The following is a 14,908-nucleotide window of genomic DNA, read 5'->3' as shown; positions in this document are numbered from 1 at the left end:
GTGTGTGTGTGTGTGTGTATGTATATAATATGTGTATATATATATGTACACGACAAAGTCTTTTGTCTGGTGAAAAAAATTCCCCTGGAACCTATTCCCCCTTCCCCGTACATTAATTCTTATGGGGAAACTGGATTCGCTTAACATCATTTCGCTTAAAGTGGCATTTTTCAGGAACATAACTACAACATTAAGTGAGGAGCTACTGTATGTGGTTAACCCAAGCAGCCAAAGTCTGGAAGTGAGATCCTACATGATGCAGCACACAAGCACTGGTGATATACTGCAGTGGGTTCCAGTCAGACTTTGGAAGCAGCTAAAGCTGGCAAAATCATACAAATGACCCTGGGCCTCCACTTGTGCGCTCAGAGCCGGCTCCAGCCAGCAGCTGAGCAAGCTCGTGCTTGGGGCGGCAGATTCTACGGGGCGGCATTCTACCCAATCCTAGGGTGGCATGGCCGGGGGTTTTTTTGTTTGTTTGTTTGTTCGCTGCTCCGGTCGCCCTGTAGGGGGCGGCGGTGCAGAGGAGGAGAGCACACTACTGCAAACTCGGCAGGGCAGCCCATGTCCAGCCCTCCCCGCTGACTGAAGTGGCGTGGAGCCCTCTTGGCAGGCGACGCGGCGGTTAGGGCTGCGTGGCGAGCACCCCACTGAAGTGCTGGCCACCTCCCTTCTCTCTCTTTCCCCCCATTCGCTCCCTGTCCCGCTCCCCTCCACCAGCTCTGGCTGCCCTGTAGGGTTTTTGTTTTGTTTTTTTCCTCTGCTTTGCCAGCCACGCCGTTGTTCTCCCCCTGCCCAGCTTTGCCGGCCACGCCATTTTTATTTAGCGTTCCCCCACAGCTTTGCCGCTCAGCCCGCCGTGTTCCCCCAAGCTTTGCCGCCAGCCGCGCCATGTTCCCCCCAAGCTTGCGGCTCCAGCCGCTAACCGTGTCCCCCCTGCTTTGCCGCTCCAGCTGCCCAAGTTTGTTTTGTCCCCCCCGTTTCGCCGCACGTGGCTTGCCCCCTCTTTTTTTGTTTTTATTGTTGTTGCTTGGGGCGGCAAAAAAGCCAGGGGTGGCCCTGTTTCCACTGATCAGAACAACGCACTTGAAATCACCCCACTTAGATCTTTTATGTATTTGATACTTGTACCATTCTTGTGCACTGTTGCTGCTTCTCTGTCGATAGTATTTTTATCAGTCCTTCAGGATGTTCATTTCTAACCCTATGATCATCTCCCACTTTGCACAGACTCTAACTACCAGGGCCAGCTTCAGGCCGATTGCCCCGATTCCTGGGAATCGGGCCCTGTGCCTAAGAGAGCCCTGCGCCTTAGGCACCTTTTTAATTTTTTTAATTGTTTTTACTCACCCGGCACCCACGAGGGAGTCCGGGTCTTCGGAGGCATTTTGGCAGTGCGGGCAGTCCCGGAGCGGACCGCCACCGAAATGCTGGAGTGAACTCCTGCCGCTGAAGTGCCGCCGAAGCCCCAGACTGCCGCCAGATGTTCGAATCGGGCCCCGCAGTTCATAAAGCCGGCCCTGCTAACGACTATCCCTATTCTTTGTGGAATAGCATTAAGTATTTAAATAATGAAAATGCCTGTAGTACTTGGTGCCTACTTGAATGGCAGATGCCTAACAAGGCAAAAGCTCTCTTTCCATTGCAATAAACTGTCAATTCAAGCTCTGCTTTAACATCCTAGAGTAGCTGTTCTCTTTCTAGCACAGACAGCTGTCCAGTCAACTTTCTCTCAAATCACAGTCTCAGCAATACAAGCCATTGCTATCTTGTGTAGGAGACAGTGAAAGTGTTGGTGCCTGACCGTTCATGCTGGAGGTCTGTTTTAGCACTCTTCTTTTTCCTTACTTGTCAATTACTTGTTCCAGTCTAACAATCTTCCTACTTTTCTCCCCTCTGTGCTCATTTAGGAACCCCAAATACTTTTGGGCTGTCAAGTTGTCTTTTGCCTCTTCCACTGCAGTCCTCCCAGTAGTCTTTTCCTTCCATGCCCCATTTCCTGGAAACCTACACATGATGCTTTCCCCCTCCCATGTGTCCATTTTCTGAGAGCACAGTAGATATCACAATAGAGCAAAGATTTGTATCTCTCAAAAACAAAACAAGCATATCTCCCTCACTCCCCAAAAACACAAAACATCCAGCAAAATAAAGTACCGAATATGTTTTTTGAGTTGTGCAAAATGCTTAGCTTAAAGGTACTCAAAATAAAACAGGTTTGGTTCCAGTTTGACCTGTGTATGTGGAAGAGGATTGTTTCATTTGAACGCTTCTTTGTGCCCACACAAAGGTGAAATCCAGGCCCCATTGAAGCCAATGGGAGTTTTGTTGTTGACTGATAAGTTAGCTGGAGAAATGCAGGCTTCGTGGAACTACCATTAAATAGATACAGAATTGGTTAAACAACTGCAAACAAAGAGTAACTATTAATGGAATGATGTCAGATTGGAGAGAGGTCTCAAATGGGGTTCCACAGGGATGTATTCTGGATCTGGTGTTAACATTTTTATTAATGACCTGGATGTAGAAATGGAGAACATACTGATCAAATTTGCAGATGGCACAAAGTTGGGGGAGGGGAGGTGTTGCCAACACTTTGGAGGACAGAGCTAAAATTCAGAGGGACCTTGATAAACTGAAGAACTCATCTATATACAACAAAATGAAATTCAACAAAGACAAATATAAGGTGCTACCCTTAGGGAAGAAAAAAACAAATGCACAAATACAGAATGGGTATAACTGGCTTAAAGATAATAATTGGAGATATACCAGTCTCCTAGAACTGGAATGGACCTTGAAAGGTCATAGAGTCCAGTCCCCTGCCTTCACTAGCAGGACTAACTTTTTGCTCTGATCCCTAAGTGCCTCCCCACCCTCAAGGATTGAACTCACAACCCTGGGTTTAGCAGGCCAATGCTCAGGCCTCTGAGCTATCCCTCCCCCTTCAGCATGGCTGAGAAGGTTCTGGGATTTGTGGTGGATCACAGCCTCAACATGAATCAGCAATGTGATGCTGTTGCAGAAGAAGCAAATGCAATTTTAGGTTGCATTAACAGAAGCATAGTATGCAAGTCACGGCAGATGACAGTACCACTCTACTCGGTGCTGGTTAGGCCTCAGCTGGAGTACTTGTCCAATTGTGGTCACAGTTGTATAGAAAGGATGGAGAGAATGTAGCCTTTTATTTTATTTAAAGTAAATTTAGTGATGTATTACATCATTGTAGGTTTGACTCTGGTGGCTACAGTCTCAAGCTCAATAGAGTTACCTTTGCCACTTGTTTCAGATCTAGAGCTTATAGGAACACATATAGACCAAGGAAAGTAATACATACAATCACAAGAACAATGTCTAATATCTTTTACCAATTTTATTATAGTAGCAAAGTTATAAATATCCAAGCAGATATAAAGCCTAAATATATCCATGCACAAATTATATCTACCGTCATGCTCTCATCCTCCTAGATAGTGTTAGGAGCTGATGGATCTCTCATGGATTGATCATCAATAGATGGATAGTTCCTGCTGGAATTTTCCTGTAGGAAGCTCAGGTTTCCCAATCTGGGCATTCTCTTTTATAATGTGATTCTGACTGTACCTACACTCTGTGCATGTGCATGAAAGTGTCAACTCTCTCTTTCCTTATTTGTGTTGTATCCCTCAAGAATTTTGGTGTAACCCATTCTCTATAAGTTGTGTATAGTTCTTTTTATTCTCATTAGCATTGATGCACAACTTGTATCCTGTGGTTAAAGCATGTGTTAAAAAAAATGTGACTCTAGAGCATTTTTATGATCTAAAATTAAACTTACTGCTAATTTTTCGCAATACCACACATTGATACATCATTTCACATGTGGCATCGCGTTATTCTTTGGTTACTTACTTATATGAAGCATTTCTTAATTCTAAGGCCTAAAATGGCTAAACTAAAATCTTACAGGCCTCTCAGCCTGTAGGTCTTGCATTTCAGCCCTCCTTACTTAGATACCTAATACATATTTATCACTTTTAACTACTGATCAGTCTATACTTCTGTAATCCTAACATCACACAACACACAATACATGAATGATAAAATAAAATCATTGGCTACAAGAAGCTGGAAAGGATCCAGAGGTGAGCAACAAGATGATCAAAGGGATGGAATGCAAGCCATATGAGCAAAGCCTGAAGGAATGGGGTATGCTTAGTTTGGAAAAGATGAGATAAATGGGGGACATGATAGCAGTCTTCACATACTTGAAAGGCTGCTGTAAATAAAATGGAGAAAAGTTGTTCTCTCTTGCCACAAGGGAAGGACAAGAGGCAATGCATTCAAAGTACAGCATAGCAGATGTAAATTAAATCTCAGGAAAAACTTCCTAACTGTAAGAGGAGTAGGACAATGGAACTCACATCATCTGTCACTATGTTGCCTCCCCCATTCAGTAAAGGTCCCACACTTTCCCTGACCACCTTCTTGTTGCTAACATACCTGTAAAAAAAACCCCTTCTTGTTACCCTTCACATCTCTTACTAGCTGCAACTCCAGTCATGCCTTGGCCTTTCTGATTACACCCCCACATGCTCTAGCAATATTTTTATACTCCTCCCTAGTCGTCTGTCCAAATTTCCACTTCTTGTGAGCTCCCTTTTTGAGTTTAAGCTCACCAAAAATTTCACTGTTAAGCCAAGCTGGTCACCTGCCATATTTGCTATTCTTTCTGCGCATCGGGATGGTTTGTTCCTGAGCCGTCAATAAGGCTTCTTTAAAATACAGCCAGCTCTCCTGGACTCCTTTCCCCCTCACATTAGCCTCCCAGGGGATCCTACCCATCAGTTCCCTAAGGGAGTCTAAGTCTGCTTTTCTTCAGTCCAGCGTCCGTATTTTGCTACTCTCCTTTCTTCCTTTTGTCAGGATCCTGAACTCAGCCATCTCATGGTCACTGCTGCCTAGGTTGCCACCTGCTTCTACTTCCCCTACCAATTCTTCCCTGTTTGTAAGCAGCAGGTCAAGAGGAGCACTGCCCTAGTTGGTTCTTCCAGCACTTGTAGCAGGAAGTTGGCCCCAACACTCTCCAAAAACTTCCTGGATTGTCTGTGCATTGCTGTATTGCTCTCCCAGCAGATGTCAGGTTGACTGAAGTCCCCCATTAGAACCAGGGCCTGTGATCTGGAAACTTGAGTTAGTTGTCCCATGAAAGCCGTGGCTACCTCATCCTTCTGATCCGGTGGTCTATAGCATACTCTCACCACGACATCACCTTTGTTGTTCTCGCCTCTAAACTGAACCCAAAGACACTTAACAGGCTTTTCTCTAGTTTCATACTGGAGCTCTGAGCAATCATACCACTCTCTTAGGGCACGTCTAGACTACGCGCCGTATCGGCGCGTTAAAATCGATTGCTCGGGGATCGATATATCGCGTCTGATCTAGACGGGATATATCGATCCCTGAGCGCGCTTATATCGATTCCGGAACTCCACCAAACCCAACGGAGTTCCGGAATCGACATGGCGAGCCGCGGACATCGATCCCGCGCGGTGAAGACGGGTGAGTAAATCGATTTTAGATATTCGACTTCAGCTACGCTATTCTCGTAGCTGAAATTGCGTATCTAAAATCGATTTTACCGCGTAGTGTAGACCTGGCCTCAGATAAAATGCAACTCCTCCATCTTTCTTCCTGTTCCTATCCTTCCTGAACAGTTTATATCCATCCATGACAGTGCTCCAGTTATGTGAACTGCCCCACCAAGTTTCTGTTATTCCGATCACATCATAGTTCCTTGATTGTGCCAGGTCTTCCAATTCTTCCTGCTTGTTACCCAGGCTTCTTGCGTTGTTGTATATGCACTTAAGATAACTAGCTGATTGCCCTATTTTCTCAGTATGAATCAGGTGGCTTCCCATCTTGTACCCTCCTCCTTGTGTTTCCTCACTGTATCCCACTTCCCCACTTACCTCTGGGCTTAGGTCGCCATCCCCGGCGAACCTGAATTCCTCCCTGAAGTATGAAGTCAGAAGTGTCTGTGGGACAAGAACTTATTTGCTTGGGATGAATCCAGTACAAATGTGCCAAGTCAAATGGTTTTTCTTGCAGGCTACATATTTTTGGTCTTTTTTCACATGGCAACTCTGCTGGTTTCCTGAGTTTCTCTGAAGCTGTGGGAATTGTAAATGAAAGTACAGAGTGAGTTGTTCATGTTAAGAAATTGTCCTGGCACTCAAATGCTTCAGTGTGATCTCTTTCACTGACGCCTCTCCTAATTTAGATTATCCAGATACAGATGTTCTCTCTTTTTCAGAGCGTTATCAGTTTTTTAGGATGCATCTGTTTAAAATATTTCTGGTGCAGTTGTCTGCAAGTGCCACTGGCATGAACCCATTCACACCACCTCAGAACTTCCATTAGATCTGAGATTTTGTTCCTTGCCCTGTTGTCTCTGTTAGCCTATACTCTTTTGTTGCAGGGAGGAAGATTAAATTCTGAGGGAGTCAACATTTTGCTTGATCCTTCACTTGAGGAAAAATTAGCAAGGATAGCACTTATTTGAATCTCACACTGTATCTATTACTGGAACCTGCTGTCTGAAATTGAAATCTTCTCTGTAGGGCAATGGTTATCTCCTTTCCCTCTCAATCCTTTCTTTTGCATAATACCCTAATGATCACTCACCAATAAAAAAGCCTGGAAAGTTGAAAGATTCTCATATTGAGGTAGCTGAGGTCTGTCACTCAGGTGTGGTTATGCATTTACTATAGCATCATTTCTCTCCAATTCAGTGCTCCAGCAGCCATATCCTTGTGATAAGGGGATGCTGAGACTGATGAGATATGCAATGGTTGCTGCGCTAATTTTATACCACAGCTTGACACTCATACTTTATGATTTCACCTTTAAAAGGGTTTTTCCTTTACAAGCTGCTTTCTCTTTTCTTTGCACATTGTGTTTTATCTTTCACAGCATCCTTGTCTCAGCTGGCCACACAAAGTTAATATTTCCTAATTTTACAGGGACTACGGGATATTGCTAATGGCATGAACTGTGATGTGCTGTTTGCATAACCTTTATGTAACAAATGGGGACAGTAACGTGAATGTAGTCAGCCTCTGGAGAAGGCAGAACTCCATTCAAACTGGAGGGTGTGAGAACACCCATGATTAGGTATGATATTCCCACATCAAATATGAACCCTCAGAATTTGGGCAAGATCCAGTCGCTCTTTTTTTTTTCCTCCTCCCTCCTTTGGCTATTCCTGTGTAGTAGCACAGTTGGAGATATTCACAATATAATCTCTAACTCTTGGAAAGAACTCAGGGATGGAAAACTTTGCAGCATTGTGTGACTTTGCAGGATTCGGAGGGTTATACCTAATTTCCATACTTTTAAAATAAGTGTATACACCCATGGTATTTTCCTGTAGCCGTGCCTTCTGTGCTAGGCTAAGAAGCTGCTTGGTGCTTGAATACATCAGTTAAAAGGAAAAACCTAGGGCATACAGAGAGCCCCTAGAAGATTAGGGATGTGATATTTGCCTGACCTGGTGCTGAACTCTGTTCTCCTCCCCAAGGCTCCCAAAACTTTGGAAACGTGTTATTCTGATTTGTAATCATGTTACAATACGCTAGCAATGTAGTTTGAAGACTACAAGCCTGACTCTTCTCTCACGTCCACTTAGTTAACACTGACATAACTCCATTGAGCTACAATGTAGTTACTCCCAATTTACTCTAGAGAAAGTGAGAGGAGAATTAGGCCCTACCAACTGGAAAACTTGTGATATTTCTGATCCAGGGTGGATACCAGAAATACAAAACAAACAAACAACCACAACAGCAACCACATGAATGTTTCAGAAACTTTACAGGATCGGGGGAAGTTTGGTTCTAAAATATGCTGAAGGTTTGGGGTAATTGACCCATCCCTAGTAGAAGTGTGGTATAGGGTCGAGCTTAAAGCTTTATGCTAGTAGAAAGCATATAGCTAAGATAATCAGAATCTGGTAAACCAAGGGGGAAGAACACCTAAACATGAGAGACTGGTTTCTGTTGAAGCGGAATGGGATAAAAGCAGCTGGTGATGTCATTTTTCTTATAAAGCTGAAAGCAGTGGAAGAAGTGATGGGTATTGATTAGTGCCAGATTCAATAAATACACTGTCCAGCTGCCACACTGGAGGGGACCATGTAAAAATATACAAGCTCCAAACAACGCATCGTGTGGGACTTGTGGGAGTGTCTGGAGCACTCAAGCCAAGCAAAGTCTTTATTGACTGTGGTCCTTTCATATCTTTTCTTCTTGGGTAATTGAATAAAATTTGTCAGCCCAGTAAATGCTATTTTGTACAAGCACTTTAAAAGCATTCATTTTGAGCACTGATTCAGCCTTTCAAAGCTTCTCTCTGAAAAGAATAGTGTAGATAGAACAACAGAAAATGTCCTTCGACAAGGGTGCAGTGAACAGCCTCCCAGTAGAAATATGAAAATAATTAGTGTTTATGCTTGTGATTTAACTGTGTGGAATTATTTTTTTACTAGCCGGATATTGCACAGAATTTATATCATTGTCTTAAAATTTGGGATGATAATACTGCCTTATTTTGCAGAAGTTTATGGGAGGATAATTCATTGGTAGTTAAGGTGTTCAGATACTACAGAAAAGGAGCTATGTTAGTTCCTAGGTAGATAGTGTATGTCCAGGGTGCTTTTAAACTGTGTAAACACAGAAGTGCTCAGTAATTATTATTACTAATGTCTCTTATCATAGAATCATAGGACTGGAAGGGAAGGGACCTTTGTTATGTCTGACAGACAAATAGACTTCATCTCAGCAATAATTTCTGGGAGAAACACGTAAAAGAAGGGGGATGTGTGCGTGTACATATTGTGATGGGGCAAGGCCAGATGGCTACAGTAAAGTACTGAGAAACAGGTATGTTAGCCCCAGGCTAAACAAATCCCTAGTACCCTGGTAACCAAATGGCAGTTGCTCCAGGTTAATCAAGGCACCTGGAGCCAATTAAGATCTTTCTAGAAGGCAGTAGAGATAGCTACTTTAATTAGAACACCTGCAGCCAATCAAGGCAGGCTAATCAGGGCACCTGGGTTTAAAAAGGAGCTCACTCCAGTCAGGCAGGGAGGAGCCAGAGGAGAAGGAGCGTGTGTGAGGAGCTGGGAGCAAGAAGGCAAGGAGCTGAGAGTGAGAGAGTGTACTGCTGGAGGATTGAGGAGGACAAGCGTTATCAGACACCAGGAGGAAGGTCCTGTGGTGAGGATAAAGAAGGTGTTTGGAGGAGGCCATGGGGAAGTAGCCCAGGGAGTTGTAGCTGTCATGCAGCTGTTACAGGAGGCACTATAGACAGCTGCGATCCACAGGGCCCTGGGCTGGAACCCGGAGTAGAGGGCGGGCCCGGGTTCCCCCCAAACCTCCCAACTCCTGATCAGACACAGGAGGAGCTGACCCAGACTGTGGGTTCCACAAGAAGGGAAGATCACTGAGGTGAACAAATCCGCCAATAAGCGCAGGACCCACCAAGGTAGAGGAGGAACTTTGTCACAATATATTTATAAAATATACAGATTTACAGCTGCTGATTAATGGGAGTGGCTTTGAATTTGTCCCACATAATTTTATATCAGATGTTTAACTTGATGAAAGTCTTTTTAACTTTAAGCAAAATAGCTGCAGCCAAATCTTTTAGGTGAATAGTCCAGATGATACAGGTTCGAACAATCAGAACCAAGTATTTATATCAAAACCCAACTCACTTTAGAAGCATGGGATTTCAAGCTAGTCACTCTGTTTTACCAGTTTTAGCATGTACATCTCAATCCAATTGTATTAATTAATGGCAGCCTATAATTCTTACAGGTGGATTCTCTAGTTGATTTTTTGATTAATGTAACATATGCTTCTGTAAAGGAGTAAGTGGTTTCATTGATGGTGGCTTTGGGGTTTTGGATTCATTATGGAGAAGTAACAGATTAGGGGCTATACATTCTTTATACACTAAGTAGAATTCAGAATGCAGTGAACGTATCAAGCCCTGAGGCAACCTTCTGCTTTTACCTTAATATTGTCTATATATTTCTAATAGCTATAGATTTGTCTAGCCTTTTACCCTTAGCTAGGCTTAGTAACACTTTGGATAGTTTAATGACATTTTTTGAATATCTCAAGGTTTGCTATTGGTTATACCAGTGTAGTCAAGTAAACTATTCTAATAGTTTGCCGATATCCTTGTCTCATATTAAAAAGTCATTAGCAGAAGAATCTGACTGAAAAAAAAGTATTTGTGTTAGCTAACATGTGACATTTCCCCCATTTGGATCATATCTCATTAAAATACAAAGTTCTTTCACTAAAGGTTTTATTATATTTATGCCTAAATGGAAGAATTTTTCATATTCTTATCATTTGACTTTATACGTTCACTTTCCAGGTCCTTCATTTTATTTTCTAGACCAAGGGCCCAATTCTCACTTCCTCTAAGGCCACTTGACAGGGCTCTGGAGGTGTAAAGGGGTCTCAAAGAGAGTATAAATATAATTTATTGCCTTTTGAAGCATGGTTTGTGCTGCCAGAGCAGTGTAAAGTTTTCTTATGTAAATGAGCATCAGGCCTATATAACTTTGGTTTTTGATGCAGTGGTTGGGTATGACTTTACTCCTTTTAAGATAGTTCCTAAATGCATGGTAAGCAGTACTATCTGGTACCAGTATAGCTTGTTTCACAGAAAAATTACATCAATTGGATTACATAATAAGCCATTCGAAAAGATGGAGGAATTGTACCTCTGTCTTCTACAAGGAAGTCAGACATCACTGAGGTTGGACACCAATTATAAATAATCTTGTATGCATGTTCTGAAATTACCATGATGTCAGTGGAAGATAGATGGGGCAAAGAGGGAAATAAAAAATAAATCACATTTACAGTTTGCATCCACAGTAGCCTATGTCTTTGTGAGCCCACAGGTATCAAGGCTATGCTAATCTTAGCTTTTTTAAAAAATTACATGTTTAGCACTTTTCATTGCAGAGATCACCTTGAAAATTTTTCATGATAACTTTTCCTGAAACTGGTGTGCTAGTCACATTCCCAGAGCCTGGATTTGATGGCTTGAGAAGCACATGACTGTGGTTTGCTTTGATTTTTTTGTAGGAAGTAGTGGGATATACTTTTACCCCCACTTTTACATTTTTATTATTTTACTTAATTTCATGTATGTAAAATAAATAAGGCTTTTAAAATGTTTAAGAAGCTTCATTTAAAATTAAATTAAAATGCAGGGCCCCCCAAACCGGTGGCCAGGACCCGGGTGTGTGAGTGCCACTGAAAATCAGCTCATGTGCTGCTTTTAGCACGTCTGCCATAGGTTGTCTACCCTGCTGTAGAATTATAACAAGTTGATTGAGAACCCGTAAGAAAGTCAGGATACATGCGTTTTTCCCCATTAAAATTGTAAGAGGTTTTTTTTCTGTTCATTTTTCAAAAACTGAAGACAGCTCATTATTTACAAAGCATTATATAGTTAAAAGATCCTTCTGTTTGGCAGCAGCTCATTGTATAGGAGGAACAGAAGTTGATCATATGGTCATATGGGTCATTGTAAAATATGATCAGATTTCTATTTATTTGTATTGTATTTAACATTTAAAAGTTTAGTTGAGTGATTTTCAGTTTATGATCATCTAGTTAGGACTTTTTTCCTTTTGAAATGTTAACTAAACATGAGCAGAATTTTTTGTTCTATGAGTAGAACTAAAATGCATTTATAAAGTAAATGTTCGCTTATAACCTTTATTTTTCAAAGGTGCTTCTAATCAGCTCAGGTATATCATGTGAATTTCTTTGCTTATTTTCCAGTGGTAGGGAACTGTAAATTTTGATTACTTGTAGGATTTTTTGTTTGTTTGTACTGTAATGAAATTTCATTTTCCCTTGCTGCAAAATACACGGTTTATAAAAAGAGCATTGACGCATCAGATTAAACTGTTGTAATTCAAGTCTTGTACCATGGCTTGGCATTTCACGCCATTACAATTGCAAATGAGGTTGTTGTACATGTCCCTTAAAGTGCCAGGGGTCACCTATCTCAGTCATTAAATGTGCTAATTCTCTGTAATTTGCTCATGCTTTGCAGTCTAGACTGAACATTCAAGTGTCTCATTGGCAGAAGTTAACTAGAATAGCCCTGAACCACTGAGCTTAAGACCATAGGGAAAAAAATTGTGTGACATTCCTGATCCCAAGATCAGAACCTGAGCAAAAGGGCACTGCAGGTTAGAGTTATGTGGGGATTCATAGGACAGAATCCTTTTTTCCATCTGCAAGTAGGTTCTGGGCCACACACACATTTCTACGGATGGTGTTATGCAGGAGATCAGACAATGAGCACAGTGGCCTTATCTATGAAAAAATGAAAACAAAGAATTTTTACAGAAACTGAAAACAGAAATCTGCTATCATAATTGTTTAATTGCTCTTGATTTGTGGATTATATGGCAACAGTCACAATCCTAGGCCCAAGTACGTGCTTAAGTGTGTCTTGCTTGGGAATACTTTTCTGACCAGGGCCTTAAGGCTGTAGCATTTTACTAGTACACAGTGTAGGATTTGTTTTCCCTTTTGTTTAGGACACTTTTCAATTTGCTTTCACCTCTCAACACCTCTCTTCCATTTTAATTCACCTTGTAGGATTTGTCCTGTTTTCTTATGCATGATATATAGCATAAGAGTCCAAATGCAAACCATGCTATGAAAAAGGAATTCATGAATTATGAAGAGGCTGTTGTGGTTAAGTAGGAGTTTAAAGACGAAAACACAAATAGAGGGCATTAAAAATAAAATACCAAGAAAGTGGGAAGGAGGATGGTAGAGCAGACCTATAAAAACACACAGAAAAGTTGAGATTTAAAAAGGACTAATGATTAGCAATTGAGCCAGACATTTTGCACCATGTTACTGTTGTTCTTATTACTAAGCTGTCGGCAGAGGAAAATGAGCTGCATTTTTAAAAGTCAATTGGACAATCAGAATGTGAAACTTATACGTTTAAAAGTAAATTGCAATAATTTGTCCTATCCCCCACATGTCTCAGACTGTGACTGTGCCTATGTGAGGTAGTGTTAGGGTGACCAGACAGCAAGTGTGAAAATCGGGACAAGGGTGGTGGTAGGGGGCTAATAGGAGCCTATCTAAGAAAAAGACCCAAAAATCGGGACTGTCCCTATAAAATCGGTGACCCTAGGTGGTAGTTTCTTTTCAGGATGCCTGTGCTGGGTTCTGCTCTGTGCTTTGCAGAATGTGCTGTTTCAGTTTCACTAATGTGGATCTTTCCTAGCAGGAGCAAGGTGAAAGTTTCCAGAAGAGGTTATTTGTTATCTCTTGTTAATGTTAAGAGTCTACTCTGGGGAGATGGAGCACAAAAATTGGCACAGATAATTAGTGGCCAGTATTCAGATATGCAGAAGTTGCTGCAAATGAGCACCTTAAAGAGAGACGTTGGGATAATTTACTAAAATATGGTGCAGTCCAAGGTAACTTTTGGAATGTTATTGCACAAACCGCATGCGCCTGAGGGGCTGTATGGAAGGTGGCACATTGGAAATGTGAAGAGGCAGTTCAGACTCTTATTTTGTTCTTATTTCTCCCTCTCTCGTTTCTGACATTCGATAATTAACAGAGCAGGAATGTGATGGTCTAACAGTAAAATTACTGGTGCAATTAATGAAAGTTGAGATGTCAAGTCTGGGGTTAGTGGACCAGTATGATAAAAGACAAAATGCAGCCTCAACCTGAGATTGACAAATCACGGATTTATTACAGATGCTTCTGCTTCTCATTTATTTTCCCTGTTACCTGATAAAAGTGTTGTTTATTTTGGATCTTTTGTTTATTCTGGTTTAAACATAATTTGTCGGGGAGGAGGGGTAGAAATAATTTAAATGAATGTAGCAGTGCACCATCCATTAGACCGTGACAGTGAGATGAATAATGATCAAATGAGTAAATCAAAAGGAGGCATCTCCAGCAGCCACAGGATAATCAACTAGGAAAAGATACTAAGTAGGAGGGCAGAATATGTAGTTACCGTGACAAGTGCTTTGTATGACTTGTGAACAGTGTGTGGCAGTGCCACCTGTTGGGGCGCTGAGGGACAGTGCTGCCTGCTGGAGAGGGGCGTCCTGTCCCACAGGAAGGATGTTGAACCAGATCCTGAGAGGTACTGAATACCTGTAATTCCCATAATTGTCCTGGAAAGGATATCACTTGGGGAGCAAAGATGAGATTGGCTGTGAAGAATTCATGCTCCAAGGAAAGACTAAAGGCATTGGATGGCTTGCCTTCAAAGTGACCTATTGGAGAACTTCAGTGGGCGTGTTTAGGACACTAAGGGACATAATAAGGAAAAGAAGAGTGAAATAATAAGGAATCCAGCAAGCAACTGGCTGCAAAGGTTAGTCAACAGAGAACTAGGATCATCCTATGATGCTTTGCAGGATTATTTGTGGCAGGAATATAGACATTATGTGTAGTCAAACCTCTCACCTCCAGAACGCCCGCTTAGGTCTGGACACAATACTGCAGGGGTTCTTCCAATCTAGTCCGCCTTTGTCCAGGTTGGTTCCACAATGGCCTGTTGTTTTAAGTGGCCATACCCTCTGGCTGGGTCACTTCTCCATTTGTCTCCAAATGCAGTGTCCAAAATAAGAATACCCAAAGTCTAATGTCTTTAAGCCTGGCCTTCAACTACCATCTGGGACTTGTAGTTCTCATGGTCTCATCCATTTCTAGTACTCTTATCTTCCTCTTTGTTCTCATCTGGGTTCCAGCCCATGGACCCTGTTTTAGGTGGATAAGGACGAATCACTCTGCCCCTATACCCCTTCCTTGAGCTGTTCCTGTCTTCTTCC

The 14,908-nt window shown here is 42.1% G+C and overlaps 1 protein-coding gene across 1 annotated transcript in view; it reads left to right on the top strand.

Annotated features, from left to right (window-relative positions):
• The first annotated feature begins 8,021 nt into the window (after nucleotides 1-8,021).
• LOC116837700 (A disintegrin and metalloproteinase with thrombospondin motifs 2) overlaps nucleotides 8,022-14,908 on the top strand; it is a 105,370-nt gene continuing 98,483 nt past the window's right edge. Inside the window, exon 1 of the mRNA XM_075068310.1 lies at nucleotides 8,022-8,115. Within this exon, the coding sequence (XP_074924411.1) occupies nucleotides 8,022-8,115 (94 nt within the window). The remainder of the gene's footprint in view (nucleotides 8,116-14,908) is intronic.

The sequence above is a fragment of the Chelonoidis abingdonii genome, chromosome 7 (genome assembly GCF_003597395.2).
Source record: "Chelonoidis abingdonii isolate Lonesome George chromosome 7, CheloAbing_2.0, whole genome shotgun sequence".
Taxonomy (NCBI): Eukaryota; Metazoa; Chordata; order Testudines; family Testudinidae; genus Chelonoidis; species Chelonoidis abingdonii.
The sequence above is the reverse complement of the archived record's forward strand: the minus strand, read 5'-3'. Positions and strand labels throughout refer to the sequence as shown.